Here is a 22,952-nt window from a genome sequence, read left to right as displayed (position 1 = left end):
TGTGTGTGAAAATGTCAGGCATATACTAGACACTCATACATGTTAGTTGTTATTTCTAATAATATTCATCTGAATATTAGTAGTAGTATTGGTCTTATGCAGTAGCCCCACAATCACCAGCATTTCAAACCGTGACATCTAGTTAAAAGGAACCTTACAAAGCAAACTCAAGACGGAAAAGAAGTAGGGGCAATTGGGGGTGCAGTGCCACAAAAAGAGTAAGCCTGAGATGAGTCCTGGAAGTGCAGCTGGATACTGCCAGCTTGCTTGTTATTCTGACAGCTGCTTGCCTTCTTGAGCTGCAATGCTACCATAATTCCTCGTAGACCACACTTCCTGATAGTACCACTAAATTAGTTTCTGCAAGAAATTCCCATTGTAGAACTCAATTGATGATTTGAATCCAGAAGTATGTTGACTTATAAATATATATTTATATTTGAAGAGAGTTCCATGGTACCTTTGGAACATCTAACTAGTCCCATGAAGAAGCCCTTAGAGAAAAATCTCAAAAAGCTGATGAAATGGCTCCTGGGGATCTCTCTGGTCAAGGCCCAACTGCTTCTGCCATATGTGCACACAGGTGAGGGCATTGCAGGGTTCCTGATCACCAGGTGGTAGTCCTCCCTTGATGTGCTGCCTTACAAGGTTGATGATCTGATGCAGCATTTCCCCAAATGTGTTCTGTGTATTGCTCCTCCCAAAAGACATTGCAAGGAATACATACCTTGTGGCTAAACCATCTGGTCTTTCTCCCTCTGCAGCATGCACCATGCACAGGAGCATGTTGAAGACTTTTAGAAGACTTTCAGTAAATGAACCATTTAAAAGTGTGGAACCTAGAATCAAATAACAATTTGAAAATGGAATACTTTGTCTAATAGAAGCCAACACAATTAATGTTCTATGGAACACATTTTGGGAAATATGCACACATACATGTGGAACATTTAAAACCTTATGTCTAATGAGGGCACCAGTACACTAAAATTATCATCAGCATTTTCCTGTGGTTCTTTTTGTGGGAGTCTCCCTTGTGGATAAGATTGCTTAATAAAGACACTTGGGGCTACTTTAATGTAACTAAACCCAGATGATGCTATGATTAAGTTACTTGTTAAAGCTGCTCCCTGAATTGATGACTAGCAGGTCACAATGGTAACTGTCAGTGATCCAGAAGCAGTCTTCATCAGTGTGGATCCTTCTGTGTGACCTCATTTGCTTTGCAGCCATCTCAGAAGGGATATAGTAAAGAAAGAAGCAGAGCTGGGACCCAGAGCAGGCCACCAGGAGGTTGGGCAGAATGGATGGGTGGGTCTGAAGTTATACCATTTTCAGAACAATGAGGATCCTGGGGAAGTTTAACTTGAGAAGGGCACAGCAGTTACCTTTAAATACTTGCAGAGCTGCCATGTACAAGGCAGAACATTAATCGATCATAATTATAGAGTGTACCTCAGGAGACCCTGTTTGTGAGTGCTGCAGGGAAGGAATTGACAGCTCAATAACAGAAAAACTTTCTGGCTCTTCCTATCAGGAAAACCAAACTGAGTGTCTTCCAGCTGTGGGGTTCTGTGCTGGGTGCTTGAATCATGGCAGGAACCTGCTCTCTAGAGAGGCACTGGAAGAAATTCTCATTTCTGGGAACTCTGACCCACTTTCAATGTTAAGAGACTGTGATTCTCTGTCCATATCAAAGTAATCAAAGGTGCCAACATTCTCATTTCTCTCTTTCCCTTTCTTACTTCCTTTATACGCCCTCACATCAGTCTTTTTATAAGAGGGGCTCATCCTTAAGAGTTTGTTATCACTTAGAAGGCATCTGCTTTGTTAATCACCATTATAGGGAGTGTGGGTTTCATAATTCTAGCTTTTATAACCTGTACTAAAGTGTACATAGAAACCCTTCCATACACACAGCCGTACACACAACCAAAGTAAGTATTCTCACAGCCTGTGATCTATTCCTAACACAGTCTACCCCTTTTTACTAGTCTAGTTATTCCCACTAAAGAATTCAGATAGAAATTAAAGGTTAATGTTGATATCTATGAAATGTGTAATTTTATATATGTAGTAAATAGTATATCATTTGCATGTAACAAAACATCTTTACTTGGAAATACCAGGACAGCAAAAGACTGGGTCTTTGCCCTCACTAAGCATCTGTCTTCTCTAATCTTCACAACAGCCTTTTGGGGTACATATTAGTAACATTCTGCAGATGGTCAAACAGAAACTTAGAAAGGTTGAGTCCTGCTCAGAGCCATATAGCTAGTGTGTTGGATCTTGACTAGAACTCAAACTTCAGGATTTAAGAATTGCATCGGGATGCCTGGATTAATTAAACATCAGCGTATATCATAACAAAAGATTAACTCTGCAAGGATGCTTTAGAGAGTAATGATGAACACAGATAGCCCTACTTTCCTTTGTCTTGTATTGGGTTTACAGAGGTTGGAAGGTTGCAAGGTTTTCTGAGTATGGATTGTACCGAGAGCTATGCCCTTTATAAAGAGCAGCAAATCTGGGTACACATAGGCCTGAGACCACATGCTCATAGGAGGATATTCAGGTCAGTGTTCCCCTGAAACACTTAGGCCAGGATTAAAGCAATGCTTATCTAGATTATAAGGGAAAGACTCCTGAACTACTTAAACCACAAAGGGGAAGTTCTCACATTGACAATTTTATTTGTGTTCAATTATATTTACCTTTGAGAATGAAGTGAATTTTAGTTTTAGCAAATGATGCAGCTTATGCTAAATGTCATACAAACCAATCATCTAACACAGTGTCTGGCACACAGTGGGCACTCATTATGTCAAACAAATGAATAAAAATGAGAGTATTAAAGGAGTTTCTTTAAATGCTTGTTGATTCAGGCCAAAATACTATCTCTTTCAGTTATTCACTCCACCAATACTTTTCCCACCCACGTGCCCATCCTGGCAAAACTCATCTCCTTAAGCTCCATGTGAAAAGGGCTCTCAGCTTTTATCTCAAGAGGATTAAACCTCTGAGAATGTCCATTCAGCCTCTTATTCTTTTGACATCAATTCTCATGGTCAAGCTGTGTTGAAAGTGGTTGCCTGACTGTGCCATTTCTCACTGGTATTCTTTGGCAAGCTGAAATATTCAAAGTCATGCTAAGGTGCTCCATTTAGAAGCTTTGTGGGAGGTCAGCATAAATTTGAAGGGTGCCACTTGGGGTCCTGGGCAGTGCTTGCCAAAACATTATTACTTGAGTTTTACCTCATATTGGAAAAGAACTGAAAACATACAATGGCCACAATGTCATTGGTGACTAGATTTATCTTGAGAGAAAAGACTGTGGTGATAACTTTGGACTGCCAAAGTACAGTGGCATGATACCTCCACTGCTGAGACTTTAAGATTGTTCCTCATTTGTCCCTTCCCAGAAATGTTCAAGAATCAGTAAAGACGTATTACCTGCTGCACCTGAGATAGGGGACCCCCAATTCATGCAAAACCAAGGAACCACCATATGCTTCTGAATTGCCCATTGCAGGTCACATGGCCCTGTTTCTATGGCAGTGGTCAGGCTGCTGGGACTTGCCCCACTCGGCCTACAGCCTGCTCCTTTCTATGGCAAAGCATTCCTCACTCATGATGTTGCAAGGTAGCGGTGTTTATTTAACGTAGTTATTAAAGAATGAAAGACAATTTTCTGACTAGTGCACTTGATTGGATGCCCCTGTAGTCAAGGAAATGAACTCCTTCATGCCTAGAGAAATTCTCGGTGGTTGCACAATAGAATCCTCTGTGGTGTTTTACAATTTGCCTATGCCCCAGATCCTCCCTTGACCAGTTATATCAGAACCTCTAGGGGCAAGAGCCAGGCATCAGCCTTTTATAACACTCAGGTGACTCCCCAGGTTTGAGAACCATGGGGCAGGAGGTCTCAAAGCTGAAAGAGCCCTTGGAGGTCATGTGAAATACTCTCACTTTGCATAAGAGACTCAAGTGGAGAGAATGAATAGCTTGGGCGTTAGATATATTAATAAAATCAGGGGTCAGGGAGTGTATTTCAGTTATCCCTTGGTGTCTTTTCAGGAGACTGGTTCCAGGACCCGTTCCCCTAACAATGCCTTCCCCGCACTGTGTACACCAAAATCTACAGATGCTCAAGTTCCTTATATAAAAAGGCATTATATTTTCATATTGGCTACAGCAGGGTATGCCAACACATCACTTCATTCGCATGGATTTAATGTAGTGCTCGGATTTAGTGTAGTAGCAAATTCAAGTTTTGTTTTTTGGAACTTTCTCTGGGATTTTTTAAATATATATTTCATCTGCAGTTGGTTGAATCCATGGATGCAAAACCAGTGAACTCTCCTAGGGCTTAATGTATGTTCCTAGGGCTGCTGTAACAAAGCACTACAAACTGAAAACAGCAGAAATGTATTATCTCACAGTTCTGGATGCTAAAAGTCTAAAATCAAAGTGTCAGCAATACTGTACTCCCTCTGGGGGCTCCAGGGAGAACCCTTCTTTGCCTGTTTCAGCTCCTGGTGGGTCCTAGTTTGTGGCAACATAACTCCATCTTTACATCACCTTCTTTTCTGTGTCTCTGTGTCCACTCCGCTTCCTCTCAGGACACTTGTCATTGGATTTAGGGCCACCATAAATCCAGGATGATTTCATCTTGAGAGCCTTAATTAGTTACATCTGCAAAGAACCTATGTCCAAATAAGGTCACATCCTGAGGTTCTGGGTGGACATGAATTTTTTTTCAATTACAGTTGACATTTTATATTAGTTTCAGGTGTACAGCATAGTGGTTAAACATTTATGTAACTTACAAAGTGACGACCCCCCCCCCAAAGTCTACTACCCACCTTGCACCATACATAGTTATTACAGTATTATTGACTATATTCCCTGTGCTGCACTTTACATCCTCATGACTATTTTGTGACTACCAATTTGTACTTCATAATCTCTTCACCTTTTTCACCCAGGCCCCAACCCCCCTCCAATCTGGCAACTCTCTGTATCTATGAGTCTATTTCTGGTTTGTTGGTTTTTTGGGGGGTTTTTAGATTCCACATAACAGTGAAATCATATGGTAATTGTCTTTCTCTGTTTGACTTATTTCACTTAGCATAATACCCTCTAGGTCCATCAGTGTTGTCACAAGTGTTAAAATTTCATTCTTTTTTATGGTTGAATAATATTCCATTGCATATATGTATTACATCTTCTTTATCCAATTATTTATTGATGGGTTCTTAGGTTGCTTCCATATCTTGGCTATCTATCTATCTATCTATCTATCCATCTATAAAAGTGTAATATGCAAATCAATTGAATGGTGGAACGACCAGTTGGCTATGATGCACACTGACCACCAAGGGACAGACACTCAACACAGGAGCTACCCCCAGCCTGCAGGCCCCAATCAGGACCTTCCAGCCAACTTCTCTATCCCTCCCCCTGGCCAGCAGGCTCCGATTGCCCGATGGGGAATGGGCAACTGGGGATGGGTGGCAGCACGTCCGCCGGGGCCCCAATCGTCCCACCAGTTGCCCCACACACAGAGGGCGACCAGTGGTGGCGGGGGGTGGGGCTGGCAAGTGGGCTGGAATGGCCAACCTCTCAGTCCCTCCCCCTGGCCGACAGGCTCTGATTGCCGATGGGAAACCAGGAACCGGGGGTGGGTGGCGGCTGATGCGGGCGGCGCCAGGGCCCCAATCACCCTGCCAGTCGCCCCACACACAGAGGGTGACCACGATGTTGGCAGCAGGGGGCAGGGCTGGCTGCCAGCAGCCGGGGAAGATGGGCCCTGATCGCAGGCCAGGCCTAGGGACCCTACCTGTGCGTGAATTTCGTGCACCAGGCCTCTAGTTATAAATAACACTGCAATGAACATATGGGTGCATATATCATTGCAAATTAGTGTTTTGGATTTCTTCGAATAAATACCCAGAAGTTGAATTGCTGGGTCATAAGGCAGTTCTATTTTTAATTTTTTGAGATTCTCCCATACTGTTTGCCATAGTGGCTGCACCAATTTTCAATTCCATCAACCATGAATGAGGGTTCTCTTTTCTCCACACCACTTGTTTGTTGATTGATTGATGATAGCCATTCTGACAGGTGGGAGGTTTTAATTTGCATTTCTCTGATGATTAGTGATGTTGAGCATCTTTACATATGTCTATTGGTTATCTGTATGTCCTCTTGGGAGAAATGTCTATTCAGTCCTCTGCCCGTTTTTTAATGATTGTTTGTTTTTTGGTGTTGAGTTGTATGAGTTCTGTATAAATTTTGGATATTAACCCCTTATAGGATGTGTCTTTGGTGAATGTCTTCTTCCGTTCAGTAGGCTGTCTTTTTGTTTTGTTGATGGTTTCCTCTGCTGTGCAAAAACTTTCTTAGCTTGATGTAGTTCCATTTGTTTAGTTTATCTTTTGTTTCCCTTGCCCGAGGAGATAGATCAGAAAAAAATATTACTACGATCTATGTCAGAGAGTTTACTACCTATGTATCCTTCTGAGAGTTTTATGGTTTCGGGTCTCACATTTAAGTCTTTAATCCATTTTGAGTTTATGCTAGTATATGGTGTAAGAAGGTGGTCTAGTTTCATTTTTTGGCAGGCATCCGTGGGTGGATAGGAGTTTTGGGGGAGACACTATTCCATCCTCCACTACAGGAGCTGAGGAGGGATGTCTTCATATCTTACATCCCTAACATCTGGTTCATCTTAATTAGTGATTATTCCTGGCCCTACTATAGGTAATGACATTGATAATATTAATATCTTTATTTCTGATTCTTCTCATTATGTAAATTGAGTACAAATTGCTAAAAATATTTTTAAACCATTTAGTTATACCAATAAACTATAACTTCCTGATCAAGATTACTCAATCAAAGATTCTATGACTTTGAAACTTGAAAATTCACCTCCCATGATTGAACAATTAAGTGTCAGAGACTGTGGTTATAAATTTACATGTGAAGCAATGCCAGCAAAATTGTTTCAGTTCAGTTTTGGAACATTCATTAAAGTTCAGTTATAAGCCTGACATTTATTTTCAGCCGTAATTGTTTAATTGTTCCATAGAAATTAAGAATATGATATAAATATCTATTTTCTGAAGCATCTTCAGGCAACTCACTCATATGGTTTAGGATATTCTCTGTGCATCAGCCCTCTCTGTGAGAGGACAAAGAAACCTGGGCAGTAGCTTCACAGGCCCAGGACTCCTGGTGGAGTGGGAAGTCTGGATGTGAAAAGTGGACCCAACCTGTGCTTCTCACATTCACGCAGACTTATGGCCTTTGAAAAATTCCTAAATATAGATAAATATTTTCAGTGAAAGCACCCATATCTTCATACTTTCTCATTTTCATTTGAGCAGATTACTAGACAAGTGGTTTCTGGATTTTAAGTGATAATATTTATCTTTAGAATTAATTTTAGAAATATATCCCACAATTTTTGTTTTATTTTGCAAAGACAACTGGATTTGCTGCATCAGCAACACATCTAGTGTATTGTATTTTTTTAAAAAAAAATGCATGGATGTAGAGATACATGAATAGTAACAGCAGCTGGAAATTCAGTGGACAGAAAATATTTTTTAAATTTAATTTTTAAAATTCTACACACTTCGGAGATGCCCAGTTTTTTGTCAGTGCAAGGTCGTTTTTGCTAGCTGTAGTGATGGTATTGTTTGCATCTCCCTTTGTCATTCCTTTTCCAGACCCAACTCTTCTTTTTTCATTTCTGCAAAAGCCCAGGACAGATTCTCTGCCTGAGAGACACCCCATAGAGGCTGGTGAACCACATGTTTATCAGGCTCTTGTAATAGGTTGTTAAAAGCACTTGTTCATCAGATATTTTCTTGTTCTTTTTATTTGTAGATTTAGAAGTATTTTAGCAGGTGTACATTTGCATATAAAAGAGAATAAAAGATAAGAAGTTGAGGCTTTTTCTTTCTTCTCTTCTCATCATCTCTCCCCTACCTCCCTTTATGCAGTGTGTTTCACTTTGTTTCTCTAGCTGTTTCCATTCTCTAGACACAAAATGCATATTAAAAAAAAAAAACAGTCTCAGAGATCCATTACCACTTTGTAGGAAGATGGCTGATTGGGTTCTGCTAGCTTATGTAAGGAAGTAGGAAAATATTTTTATCTAATTGTGTTATCAGTCTGAAATTAATGGCAAGGGTAGATTTTAGTCCCCTGGACCCTTGCCTTATTTTTTGTTTTAAATGACAATCTTTTTTACTTTTTAAACTAAATCTTGACACAGACTTGAATATGTAATAGCTGCTTGACTGAGAATCCAGAACCTAAAGCTGGAACATGCAAGCATGCTTGTTTCTGTGTGTACTGGAACATTCTAATTGAAAATAACTGTATTCTATTTGTCTGCTCTCTGTCTATGAGTCTGTCTTTATTTTGCTTGGTAGTTCAGTTTGTTCATTAAATTCCACATATGAGTGAAATAATTTGATACTGGTCTTTCTCTGACTGGCTTATTTCACTTAGCAGGCAGACAGCTCTAGTGGGGAAAGGGTGTTGGGGGGAGTGGAGGGATTGAGCAAAAAAGAAAAAAAGAGAGAGAGAGAAAACTCATGGACATGGACAACAGTGTGGTGATGGGGGTTGGAGGTGGAAGAGGGCATAGAGGGGATAAATGGTAATTGGAAAAAATTAAAATAAAAGAAAGAAAGAGAGAAAAAGAAAGAACTATATTCTTTAGAAATAGTTGTTTTATATAATACTTTTCACTACTCAATAGTTTACTGAGAGGTTGACATTACTAATAAGAGGAAGTGTTTCCCTGGAGTTCTAAGGAGCCACCCAGTCCTCAAATTTACAGACTGAGAGTTTACTTGCCTATTGAGAAGATTAAAGTATTTTCCCCTTGGAATTATGCACACCTTGTCTCTACCTTGTTTATAGCATGCTAACTTGAACCTCTAGATTTGTTACTTTTGCCCCTTGTTTGTTCATTAATTCACTTAATAACTATGAATTTGCAGCTTTTCAACACTTGATGCTCCACTATCAAAAGCCTGAGCCTGAGTTGCCAGAAACCTTAAGATCCTAGCTTTGCCGTTTTGCTTTATGAAGTTGGCCTCCTAGCCAAGTCTTCTAGACTATTCCTGGAGGATGTCTGAATTGTTTGAGCCCCCCTTGCAAAAAGCATACACTTGTGTCCAAAGAATCTCAAATCTGGTCCACTTGATACAGACAGCTACTTAGAAATCTCTAAATCAATGTTGCAGCCTCCCTTGATAATATGTTCTGGGGTCTCTCAACTCTTTCAACGGAGTGAGCTTTTTTAACATCTAAATTAGCTTGGCTGAAGTTTTTCACAGTTTTCTTGCGGCACAATAAAAATTGCTCACCATCTAGTTTCAACGTTGCAAGTATGTTCTGTTCAGCCTGTGCAGTTTTTATTTTTTCATTTACAAAGGCAGAAATCTGGCGAGACGAGGCCCACTTTCCCAGCTGGCAGCAATTGGCTGTAGTCAGAGAATAGCTCTCCGCAGTGGACAGGGCATGGCCCTCCAGCCTGCTACAAGCTCACCCCTCCCGCTGCTCTCACCTGACCAGAGTCACTTTTTATGTGTGGTTCCTGCTTGGCCCCCGACAAGTGTCTGCATTTACAATCCTGCCCTGTCCAGTGTGTCTGTAATATCTGTGTTCTTGAACCCATCTTCCCTTGTTTCTACATAGGATGCTGTTTTGTTATTTCTGTGCTAAAACTAATTCTCCATGTTCCATTCCATCCAGGTATCCTTGAGACTTGAGGTAGTGGGCGAGGTTGTATCTTGGGTCCTTCACATATGTGATCTTTATGTACTGTTTTCCCCAACAACCTTCTCCCCTTAACTTACAGTGGATGCCATTAGAAGCCCTGCAGGGCTAAGGGTGTCTGTCCTGTGGACCCGATCCAGGTCTGGGCTGCTGCTGACCCCCTTGGCACACCTCGCTTTGCTCCCTGTGTATGCCCTTTCTGTCCCCACAACAACCTTGGTTAGATTTTTCTCAGCTCTGGGTCTCTGAGCTCATCCTGCTAGGACTATTCTTCCTGATGTTCCTGCCATTCACCCAGCCTAGAAACCCCGCACTCAAATGTGAGAGCCTGAGAGGCAGAGCAGGGAGTGCTTCAAAGTAGACAAAGGATGGACCAAGGAATCCGTGCTGTTTCTTCTGGTTCATTCTGTAGTGGCTTCTGCAAGGCCTGGAGTGGAGAGAAACCATTTACCACGAGTTGACCCACTCAAAATAATGAATAGCATTTGGCCATCTCAGATAAACTCACACAATTTGTCTTTGAGTCTTGAAAACTGGGTTCAACTAAAATGGTTTTTGTTTGTTTTCAGAGTACCTAAAAGAGGCAGTACAGAAACAATTTTCATGCATTTAAAAAGTATTAATAAAGTGCTTTATTTTTTTGTTGTTATCAAATTATATAAGTACCTTATATGTTCTGGATATTAACCCCTTATCAAATATATTATTTCAATTATTTTCTCCCATTGCATAGCTTGCCTTTTCACTCTGTTGATTGTCTCCTTTGACATGCAAAAATTTTAAGTTTGTAGTAGTCCTATTAGTCAGTTTTTATTTTGTTGACTGTGCTTTGGTCATCCAAGAAATCATTGACAAATCCACTGTCCTAAAGCTTTTATCCTATGTTTTCTTCTAAGAGTTTAATAGTTTTAGGTCTCACAGTTAAGTCTTTAACCATTTTTGAGTTGGTTTTTCCGTATGATATAAGGTAAGAGTTCATCTCTCTTTTGCACGTAGATATCCAAATCTCTGTGCCTTTTTTTGTCATCTATAGAAACAAAGGTCTACCAGTGGCTGAAGCAGTCTGCCCTTCAGGATAATGCAGATCAAACTGAGGACAGACTCCAAAAGGACGCTTCTGCCTCACAGCTTCCAGGTGAGCAAGGGCAGATCCAGCGCTTGAAATCAGTGTCTAGGGCAGCACCGGGTGGTGGCCAGTGCTGGGTTCAGGGAAGGGTGGTCATTCTTTGAAGGTTTCTGGAATTTGCTTTGTAACAAACTGTCACTGTCAGAATGAGCCAGTACCTTTCCAGTTGTTAATGAACACGAGTTTGGAAAAGTCTTCCCTCCTGGATACATTCTGGCCCCTCAAGGTGATGGCGCTTACAGACCCTGGGATTCTGCCTGCAGGCACATGAGAGCAGCGTGTCCCTAAGTACCACAGGAGACATGTCCAGTTCCTTTTCTTCCCACATCTTCCAATTTCCTAACCATCAATGGGAGCACCATCCTAGGCTACCCAGAATGTTGAGGAATTTGGGGGTTCTTTAGATGAAAAGACTAAATCCCAGTAAAAACTAGTTTTAAGCTTAAATATAATTTTGACAATCTGGGATGTTTGTTTTAAGTGTAATTTTCTCTGTTTTCTAATATTTTATTGTATTTTTATAATTTTCACTGGTTTTCATTTTATTACACCTTTTTTAGTATAAGTCACCTCAGTTCCCTCTGTGAAAATAAGTGGATTAATACTGAAGGAAGTACACTTTAATGTTACTTTTACATAAGACACCATACCATTATTTGTATCTATCAGAATGAAAAATGATCTTTTTAAATATATTTTTATTGATTTCAGAGAGGGAAGGAGAGGGAGAGAGAGATAGAAACATCAATGATGAGGAAAAATCATCGGTCGGCTGCCTCCTGCACGCCCCCTACTGGGATCGAGCTCACACCCAGACTTGTGCCCTTGACCAGAATCGAATCCAGGGCCCTTTCGTATACAGGCCAATGCTCTATCCACTGAGCCAAATTGGCTAGGGCGAAAAATGACTTCTTAATATCACATGATTTCCTGTCCATATTCAGATTTCCCAACTATCTCAAAGATGTGTTCACCAGACAGACACTTTTTTTGAGAGACACACTTAATGGTACATCAGACTTGTCTTTGAAGCTATTTCCTAGTTAATTGTAATGTTAGAATCGGTTGCTGCAAAATTTATTTTGGTTGTTTTGAGGATTCAGTGAACCACTGTAGCTTAAATACCCAGCCCTGTGCCTGTTGGAGAAAAGCCTCCAGGAGGGCTGGCGTGTGGTGGTCGTGGTGGTGGCGGTGATTTGAACTCCGTGAACATGAGACATTGTAGTTTGTTCAGATATAAAACAGGGCCTCTACCCGCAATAGAGGTCTTCGTCACTTTGGAGAGATAGAGCACTTGTGAGCCCTTAAATGTTTGCTTTTCATCTCCTTCACATTTGAGTCACAGAATTAGAACCCAGGGGAACTTATCCAACCCCCTCATTTTATAAGCAAGGCCCCAAGAAAGTAATGTCTCTTTCTGAGCATTATAGCTGGTTAGCAGACATACACAGGTGACTCCACAGATTTGTTATTGGTAAGTATACTTTGGATAGTTCATTGGACAGGTTCAAAGGACGAGTAAATATGATATAAGTTGTAGTCTGTTGGATGTGTATCAAAATTATAGTATTAATGTATTAATAATTAAACATATTTTGTTAATTCATTCGTAAGTGAAGTGATACTATATGGGTTTTGTAGTCAAGTATCCCTAAATTCAATTTTCTCACTCTACACTTAAAATTACACTATGTGTTTGCAACATTCTAAATTGTCATCGTTCGGATCTTCTTAGTGCTTCTAATAGTGTTGGCAGTCATTGTAGTTAGATACTGCCTCTGGTATTTCTTTTGCATTTTGGTCATGCATTACTTTTTCCTTCTCATTCTCACTCTGATCCTGGGGACTTCTCTGAGCTCCAAAAAGAAGCAGGAAGTAGGCTCAGAGGGCAGAGGGAAATGGAAGCCAAGTACCGTGTTAAACTTCACAGCACGGTTCCAGGTGGTGGTGGGGATGTGCACTCTCAACTCAGGAGCCACCCCCACGTCTAACTATTGAAGAAGCAGTGCTTGTTTTAATTACTTTCTGCACCAGATGTCTTAGTTTTTTTGTCTCTGGACCTGCCTCTAAAGAAAGCCACTTACACCTGGTGCCTTTGTTTTCATATCTGAAATGACCAGGTCCTGGTAAGCACCTGCAGACCTGTGCAGGCTGCACATGGACACGTTATCAAGAGAATCCCTCTGCTGCAGAGGTTCTATGCAGGCAAGCAGATTACGGGGTAGAAAGTCAGCAAATGCCTTTTGCTGAGCTGCCCTGGCACTCTCTATCTGTGATCTTGGGCAACTGCCAGTTAAGAATCAGACTTGTAACAAACACATCCAAGGCTGATGACTCCCAGGAGGCACAGGTCAGGAATTGCCCCGCAAATTGGGGGCATCACAGGGTTTCCCCAACTCCAGGGGAAAGGTGCATTGTGCATCTTCCCCATCAACCTTTTCAGGCTGGTTAAAGAGTGGCCTTGACGGTTTTCAGTGGAGATTCAGTCTCCTCTGCAAGATGGAAAAATAGAGGATTCGGCAGAGGCACTTTAAAAGGTGGGTGGTGTGGGCAGCTGTCTCCAGGAGTGTCAGTTATTTCTGAGACCTGGTTCCTTGCACCCATTGAGTTGGTGCCTGTGTGTTATAACAATGTGAATTATCCAGAGCTCGATGCCATAGTGGGGATCCATGTGCTTACCCGTGCATCTTGATCATTTAAAATGGTGTTCTTTGAATGATTTTATTGTTCACTTTTTGTGGCTTCTGTGTTTCACTAGGAAACCCCCCCACACACACACACACTTCTTTTCAGTATTCTACCAATGTGTTATTTCTTGCCTCAAAAGCGCCCTTGCTTTCTGTGGCTTGAGCAGCATCTTCCTCTGTTGACATTTTACCAAAGTTATTGTGAGGCCCCTTCTTTCTTCGTTGTGTCTGTTGCTGTGTGGAGGCTAATGCTCCCTCTCCTGTTGGTGCTTGTCACAGGTTTGAACATTGGCGGTGGTACATTGAAGACGACAACTAACAAAATCACATCGGAAACTAGTTTTTCATCTAGCGAAAGAAGTCCTTTGTCAAGGTAAAGTCGTGAAAGCCTTTCTGAATGGTGGCAACAAGAAGAGAAATGTCACTACACAATGAATCAAACTTCAGCTACATGTTATTTTGTTGTGTGACTTGATGGAAGGTTCTGGTTCTGGTATTTATCTAAAATAACAGTTGAAACTTCAGTCTACCTTTGAAAATGTTTGCACCAGAGCCAAGTATTGTTTTGCAGCTGTTGTTTCCGTGGTTTAAGACTCAATTGACACCTCAGTGAACCACAAATTAGCGTCTACAGCTGCTCGCAGTAGGGCTGCTTAGAGACCACACAATGGAAAGGGGCAGAGAAAACATCGGACCTTAAAGGAAATAAAGTGGCCTGTTTCTTCTTTCTGAGACAGCTGATGCACATACAGCATTGCTGGCTATTTGTTTTTGTACTCCTCTTTTGTACTAAGTATTTGGGCTACATTATACTTTCCTTTTCTATCTTTTCTTCCTTATTTTCCATAAAGAACAAAATTTATTTCTTCACTTTTTTTTAACTGTAGCACTTTAAGTTTTTCAAGCAATGATAAGTGAGTTGTGTGCTGGATTTGTCATCAACATAAAATGCTAATCGTGCAGTGGCACGAGTCAATTAGCAAGAATTTATAGATGGGAATAGAAGCAAGCGTCTGATGAAGTACCTTCCTTTTTGCTTTGGGATGAATGTCATTTAGAAGTTACTACAAGTTTCCTTTGGTAGTAACATTTCTCATTTAAAAAGTTCTTTGGATGATTGCATTACATTTGAATTAACTGCTTAGCCCAAATTTTAAAACAGGAACTTCACATTTCTGGTATCCCATAAGATAAAGTGATTTGATCCAGGAATAATAGTGTTTTTAAAATGGAAAAAAAAATGTTTTCATTTATATTTTAAAAAACATTACAATATTTTTAGGACCTGTAATATATTTTTAAAAGAATGATATTTTGAAATTGAATTCTGCTTTTAGAAACCTGGTAAGTTTAATTTTAGGGAATTACTCATGTAGTTATCAGAAATTATTATCTTTAATACCTGGATTTTCATCCATGTTTTTGATGTAAGTATAAGATAAATTATGGGTCAGGAAGTGTATTAAAGTATTATATTTTTATGATTATACTATAAATTCAAGTTTTAGGTCTTCTAAAAGGAATTTTAAAAGACAAATTCTACAGGTAGTTTTTAGCATTTAATGTTACAATTTGGTATAATAATACAAGCATTTAGTTTTTAAAGATGGTTAGAAATGTTTGCTTTTATTATATTTTGGAGGCATTAAAAGCCCAATCCTTCTTAAACTTTTCTTTATATGTATTCTTCAGGCAATTTTTAAATACATTCAGAGAGCAGTTGGATTCTACAGAACATTTTCTCAGCCTGATCATTTCATGTCTTACCCCTATATTTCATTATAGAAAGCAATCTTTTTTCTTTTTCAGTTTGAGTCAGGGACCTTTTGTTATTACTGTTTCTTCTGCATGAAATTAATTTCCTAAATAAATTACAAGTAATCACATCACCCCCTTTAAGAAAAAAACATTCCGCACGGAAGCCTTGTTTCTAATCCAGTGAGGAAAAGGTCTGGGCGCCAAGTCGTGGGTTGGATGTTTCTGGTTTTGTTCTTGTGCTGGGTGAGTTGTTGTTAATACGCCACCCTGGGCTTTGGAGAGCTCTGATTTTGCTGTTTGTGCCTGAATTCACTGAAATTTCTTAGAGGCTTACATTTAAAGATCCCACTTACTACAGTCACTCCTCGTGCTTTATTGCTTTTACAAGTGGTCTCGAAACCAGTACTTGAGAATAAACATAACAGTGCAGTGCTGCTGTAGCACTTTTAAAAATTCTTCTTTGCTCTATTTTGTCAGTGAATGGATGAGCAACCTCAAAAAAAAAAAAAAAAAAAAAAAAACCCGCTGGACCTAAAAAAAAAAAAAAATGGCTTCCTCTGATGTCCTAGAGACAATAATTATGATGTGCTAGTTAAGCCCAAACTACAGCTGAGGGATTTTACTTTAAAGCAGTGGCTTGGGCGCAAAAATACATTTATAGCTCTTTGTCTGTACCTCATTATGTGTGGGCCTGATTCATTAAGTAATTGGTTTGCAGTTGTTTACATGAGTATTAAGGCCTTCTTTTCAGCCGCCTTTGAGAGATACATTGTGCAAATGTTGCCTGCGATGAATGCAGAATGAGGGCCAGAGGGTCCGTCCTATTGGCTAAACAGTGCACTCTGTTGAAAAGCCAGAGAAAGGGATTGGGTGCTGCTTTGCATAGCAATGGCTTTCTTAATAAGCGTTACAGATTAATACACACAAGCTATAAAAGATGCAAAGAGATACTCTTAGCACATTTATACATGCTCATTTCATTGTGATGGTGGTGCGGTCCGGGTGCTTTCATATTCCATTTTTCAGAACAGCAGCTTCAGTGCATGAGCCGTAATAGAATCCGATGTTTATTGTATTATAAATCACAGGCAAGCAGGCAGATCGGCAACAGTTTATTATTAAAGATTCTTTCAGTGTAAATCTTTTTCTACTATTGTATTTGCTTCGGCAAAATCATTTTGTGGTTGAGTGGGGATGAAAGGCATAATGTACGAAGGAGTGAGTCCTAATAGGAAGCTGTTCTCCGCGTAAAGACCACTTGTTCCCTTTTGTTCAGGGTGCATGCCAGAGCTTCCTCTCCTCTGCAAACATTGTCTTGCTTTACCTTCCCCGGGAAGCCGTTTTCACTCTCCCAGATCCATTTATTCAGTGGAGAGTATATTTTAACAGCCTGTCGGGTAACTTCAGTTTACTGGTTGGATCGAGATAACATTTTACCAAAAGAAAAGGATGTGTGCTTACAACTTAATTGCTGGGGGGAAAGGTAGCAGAGGTCATCCAACCATCGCAGGCACCCTGGCAGAGCCTCCTTGGGTGGCATTCTGTACCAGCCCTGCAGCCACGGGAGCGGCCAGGGGAGGGCGCCAGGCTACGGCTGATGCTCTGGGGACCGTGGTGTCTCTCTTCTTGCCTGGTCACTATGCCATTTCCTCCTGGGGCGTTAAGAAGATCACAAAGAAATAAAAATGAGGTTTTCCTGGATGCGCTTTAGGTTCTCATATAAAAGCCCCCCTCTGCATCTCTGGCTTAGCAAATCTGCATTCTCCTTAAATTCTACTGAATTAGCAGCTTCCTAAATAATCCACATGCTTTTCATCATAAACTAGTATACTTCTCTTTTTTCTACACAGAGCACAAAAGAACAATGGCTTGATTAGCCAAATGGAAGGAGTTAGTTAACAAGTTGACCCCAGGCAGCTAAAAAGCAGCGTCTGCTGCAGGGCTCCTGGCTAACCATCAGGGGGCGCTCAGACTTTGTTGAATTAGGCTGTCTCAGACTTTGGTCTGCCTCTGAAACTTAAAATTAGTATTTATAGATTTGCTGGCATACCCATTGGGATTTTTTTTTCTGGATTATTTTTTGCCTTCTGCTTTCCAGAATCAATCTCTAGATTCAGTAACAAAAAAATATCCTCAGGTGAGGATTCAAAAAAAGAAAAAAGATCCAGGCAAGAGATGCTGGTTTTGTTGACCAGAGGGTGGCAATGCATAGGGAAAGAGTGAGAATTTTGGAAAGTAATAGGAAGTAACTTGGCAGGACCTAGGCAAGGATGAGGATCCTTTTTTCTGCCAAGGGCCATTTGGATATTTTTAACATCATTCAAGGGCCATATAAAATTACCAACCTAAAAATTAGCCTGCTACATTTGGTCAAGCATTTAATTAACTCACCCCTAATGCCTTGTCAGGACCAGACAAATGATTTCATGGGCTTTATATGGCCCATGGGCTGGATGTTCCCTACCCCTGCTACCAGACAATTTAGAGCCTCTTTGTATGTCCCTGATTCCTTTCAAGCTGCTGTCCCAGTGCTGGAGCTCAGAAGGAGTGAGTCTGAGTAAGTCCATGCAGGGGCCCTTTAAGAGGACTGCCTTGGACTCCAGCAGCCTCTATCTCCCTCAGCCACACTCCCCATTGGTTTTTACAGCCAGAAGTTATGGGGACTTCTCTTCCTGGCTCTGGAACCCTGGGCTGGGAGGCCTGGTGTAGGGCTGGGACTCCTAGCACCTCAGTGGGGACTTCCACAGCTGAAATATCTCTCCTGATTTTAAACCGCCATACATGGGAACGGGACCAGCCTGTTTCATGTTTCTGCCCCTCCTATCTATCTCAATGTGGCTTCTTCTTTAAATCCCTAGTTGAGGATTTCCATTCAGCTATATTTTAGGTGGTTGTCAATGATGGTTGTTCTGTAGGTTAGTTGTAATTTTGATGTGGTTGTGGGGCTGAACATTAGAGAATTTAAGTATAATTTAAAAATTGAATGATGCTCCCACAGGAGACTTTTAAATTCATTAAAATTGCAAAAGCTCTTGAAAAGGAGCACTGATGTGGGCATCATATTCCATAGAATCAGTTTCTTGTTTGATTCACTCTAGCAAACAAACTGCTAGATATTAGATGCATTAGACACTTGCATTTTTATGCATGTGATACACGGAGACTTAAACATGGATTTCTAGGATACTTGTATTTTTTTCTGCCACATGTTAACATGTTTAACTAAGGAAAGTGAGAGTTTATTTTTAACTCCTTTGTTAAAACGTTAAGTATTGGCTTGATGAAGATAAGTATTTTAACTTCCTCATCAACTTCTTGTATCCTACCATCTTGAACTCCCTACTTCAGGTATTTCTCTTTTAGTTTGTCTCCAAGTGCTAACGCTTTACACACCAGTTTTTTCCAGAGACTGTTGAGGGGAAATCGGCCCTCTGTCTCACTGCCTTGCATTCATTCTCCGAAACAGCACAGTGTGCAGTGCCCCGTGGCACACGGGGGGGGGGGGGGGGGGGGGGAGCGGAGTCTGACTCAACTGCTGCAGAGCCAACACTCAGGGGCAGCAGCGATGCTGTCGTAATAGGGACCCTCCCACCAAAGCATCAGCCAACACCTCTGGCCACAGCAGGCCTGACGTTTTCTTTTTGCTTTAAAAGTTGGGGAGTAAATGTAAATTTTCTGGCCTTTCAGTGAATAACATGTGCTTCTTCCCTAAGGTGCTTTTTGTAAAAATATTGGTCTGGTTATCTTTTTCTTTAGAACTCAGGTTATTCCTTTATTTTACAGTCATGAAAACAAAAAGAAACTAACTACCAACTTAAAGTCTAAAGGTAAGAAAGTAACGAGACCCGATTGCCATTTTCTGTTCTGACCAAAAGGCCTGTTTGTGACGTGCATTTGTTTTCTGGCATAAGGGCCATGAAGCTCACCTGTGATCACAAGGGCAGTCCTTGCAACTCTTCCCGGGGGGATGTTGTCTGTGAAGAGATTGGAGGGCTTCAGTGACCTGAGAGCACATGGGTGCCATAGGTCAGAAGCATAGCATTTTAATTTGCAAGTATGAATATGCAGGGAGTCCTGACCTCCGCATATAATTGGTTACCAGCACTGTGTTCTACCTGTGAAATGTTTTTTGCCTCTGTCCCATCCTCACTGCCAGTGCCCTGCAAGTACCCACTTCTCAAGACATGAAGGGCTCTTGCAGAGACTCAAACTGGTTTTTTAACATCCTACCTCTTCCCAACTCCTGACTGTCCTTCACCTGCCCACCAGCATCTACAACCTCATTTAACCTTCTTACCTTCCTGATTAAGAATTGCCAATGCCTTCCCACCATCTACCGGATAAAGTCTATACTTTCTCCCTTTTTGGTCTGGCCCCATCCCTACTCTCCAGCTCAGCTCTTCCAAGAGTCTTATCCTCATTGAGTCTAATCACAGCCTTATGCTGTGTGCCTTTGCTCATGTTACTCCCTCTCTATAATGTTCCTTTTTCTTTTCCTCAGCCTACCAAGCTCCTATTCAACCTTTAACACCCAGCTTACAAGGAGAGTCTAACCTTCCTTTCACATAGCATTCTGGGATATTCCCTTTTGAGCTTGGTCTCTATCTACTCCTGTCTCCTTAAACCCATTTCTAGTGGGTTATAATTGAGAACATGGATTTGAGTCAGACAACCTAAGTGAGACTCTGGGCTTTAACCAGCCACTGATGATGATTTGGCCAGTTACTTTACCTCTTGCAGCCTCAATTTGATCAGTAAAACAGAGATATTAATATTTACCTTATCAGGTTGGTAGAAGGATTATTGGAGTCATATATTAGAAGGCATCACAGAGCTGACAGGTAGATATTGATAGTCATGGAGATTGTCAGTGTAGCAGACAATATCTCCACCACATCCTGAATGATCACTGTGGGGGTCACCTCAACAGTTCACTGGCATGCCCTTGGCCTTCTACATCAGGCAGCTGTGGATCTCCACCTGAGGGCTTTATCTGACCACAGGAGTAGATAAAGCTCCTTTCTCACAGGGCAGCCCAAAGTGCCAGGGAGTGGATGCCCTGGTTGAGAACAACCCTCACACAAGGAGACATGGAAGTTGGTGGATAAATTATCTCACTTCCTTATTCTTTGGGCAATTTAAGGAGAGTTCTGCAGTCTCTCAGAGGATCCCCTGTAGGACCACCGCCACCAGCCTTTCTCATTAACAGCCCCTGTGGCTTTCTCTCTTCCCTGTGTCACTTTCCCAGTTCTCCTAACCCCCATCATTCTCAGGATTACCTCCAAAATAAACCATGTGTACCCAGACCTTTGTGCCAGTGTAAACCACCTCTTCTCTTCTCCTCTCTGTTTCACAAGAGTGAAGAACAGAGGGAGATCAAGGTGGAGAGGCAGCTCAGTGAGGTGGTATCAGACCTAATAAAATACCCAGGTAATTCTGCTTCTGTATTAATCCTGATTTTAAATCCCAATCCTACAGTAAAGAGTTGGACACACAGAAGGGAAAAGAAAGTATTCTGTAAAGTGTTTTCCATAACAATACATAGAACACACTGTAAAATATGTAAATTTGTGCAGTATAGACATGCATTCCAGGTGTATCTGGTCAGGTACATCACATGGTGTCCCTAGGAGGCCTTTTGCAGACCAGTGCTCCAATTAACCAGTCCAGCTAATTAAACCAGGCTAATCAAGGTACCAAGATGTTAAATAGCTGTCTTCTTTTCTCTTCCAGCCTTCTGGGGTGAGTCTGATGACACCAACTCAGAAATTGAAGCTGCTTTACGTCCTAGAGACCATAGCACATCCACGGATGATTTTGATGATTTCTATGACTAATTAACTGTAACTGTTCTTCAAATAAAGTATTTAAACAAATTGAAACCCTGTCTTCATATGTGATTTCCAAAATAAATGAGTCCTTTTAAGTTTTCTAATTGTTTAATATGAAAACTTGGGACCACATTGCTATTCCACTGAAATTTTATGGCATAACTAGAGGCCCGGTACATGAAATTCATGCATGAGTAGAGGGTCCCTAGACCTGGCTGACGATCAGGGCCAATTGGGGCCTTCTGGCTGCCAGCTGGGGCCTTCCTTCATTCTGCACCGCCCCCTGGTGGTCAGCAAAAGTCATAGCAAGTGATCGAACTCTCAGTCTCCTGGTTGAACTCCTGAGGGGACACTTTGCATATTAGCCTTTTCTATATATAGATATATTATGAAGTAGCATATTCATTTTTCAGTGTTATCAAAAAGCAAAGTAATGAATTCAGTACCCATCAAAATTCAAATTGTTTTCTCTGTAGAAATTGACAAACTGATCCTAAAATCCATATGGAAATTTTAAGGGGCCCAGATTTGCCAAAACAGTTTTGAAAAAGAAAAAGTTGAAGTACTCACACTTTCCAATTTTGAAACCTACTAAAAACTTGCAGTAATTAAGACAGTGTGGTACTAAAACAGACATATAGATAAATGAAATATTGATTTATATATAATCTAGAATTGATAATGCAGAGATAAACCCTTACATTTATGATCATTTAATTTTTTAAATATATTTTTTATTGATTTCAGACCCCAGCACACTCCCCACCAGGGATCGAGCCTGCAACCCGGGCATGTGCCCCAACTGGGAATTGAACCATGACCTCCTGATTCATAGGTTGACAACGTTCAACCACTGAGCCACACCAGCCGGCTATGTTCATTTAATTTTTTATAAGAATACCAAGACCATTATATAGGGAAAGTATGGTCTTTTCAACAAATGATGCTGGGACAACTGGATAGTTTTATGCAAGAGAATGAAGTTGGGTCCCTGCCTTGCACTGTATACAAAAATTAACTTCAGATGGATCAAAGACCTAAATGTAAGAATATAAAACTCTTAGAAGAAAGCATAGATGTAAATCTTTGTGACCTTGCTTTAGATAGTGGTTTCTTAGCTATGACACCAAAAAGCAATAACAATAGATCAAACTAGATAAATTGGACTTTACCAAAATTAAAACTTTTTTTTTTTTACTATAAAGGACACCACCAAGAAAGCAAAAAGACATTTGGAGGCAGTATGGTGAAGTGGAAGGGAACTATCAAGAAATTCATTCAGGCCTTAACCAGTTTGGCTCAGGGGTCCCAGGTTCGATTCCGGTCAAGGATGTACCTTGGTTGCAGGCACATACCCAGTGGGGAGTGTGCAGGAGGCAGCTGATCGATGTTTCTCTCTCATCGATGTTTCTAACTCTATATCCCTCTCCCTTCCTCTCTGTAAAGAATCAATAAAATATATTTTAAAAAAAGAAAAGAAAAGAAAGAAATTCATTCAGTATCGGCTCAAGATGGCAGTGGAGTAGGTGGATCTTGCTTGAAACTCCTCCCAGAACCAAACTGGAAATTAACTTATTTAATTGGCCCATATTTTCCTTTTTATATGTGTACAACAGTGGGATGATTTTTTAAATTTTTAAAAATCATAGTAAAATACACATAAAATTTACCATCTTAGCCATTTTTAAGTGTACCATTCAGTGGCATTAAGTACATTCACACTATTGTGTAACGATCACCATC

The 22,952-nt window shown here is 40.7% G+C and overlaps 1 protein-coding gene across 8 annotated transcripts in view; it reads left to right on the top strand.

Moving 5' to 3' along the window:
- KIZ (kizuna centrosomal protein) overlaps nt 1-21,260 on the top strand; it is a 119,799-nt gene extending 98,539 nt beyond the window's left edge. For 6 of the 8 annotated variants that reach the window (XM_014539478.1, XM_005865974.2, XM_014539479.1 and 3 more), the window contains 4 exons: nt 10,841-10,942; nt 13,900-13,993; nt 19,162-19,205; nt 21,112-21,260. In XM_014539478.1, the coding sequence (XP_014394964.1) occupies nt 10,841-10,942; nt 13,900-13,993; nt 19,162-19,205; nt 21,112-21,215 (344 nt within the window). In that variant the 3' untranslated portion in view covers nt 21,216-21,260. Of the gene's footprint in view, nt 1-3,422; nt 3,644-10,840; nt 10,943-13,899; nt 13,994-19,161; nt 19,206-20,735; nt 20,809-21,111 lie in introns of those variants that run through there. The other 2 variants (XR_001362058.1, XM_014539480.1) reach the window with 2 other exon arrangements.
- Nucleotides 21,261-22,952: the final 1,692 nt, after the last annotated feature.

The sequence above is a fragment of the Myotis brandtii genome, unplaced genomic scaffold, assembly GCF_000412655.1.
Source record: "Myotis brandtii unplaced genomic scaffold, ASM41265v1 scaffold217, whole genome shotgun sequence".
NCBI lineage: Eukaryota > Metazoa > Chordata > Mammalia > Chiroptera > Vespertilionidae > Myotis > Myotis brandtii.
This window is presented reverse-complemented; position numbering and strand designations above follow the sequence as displayed.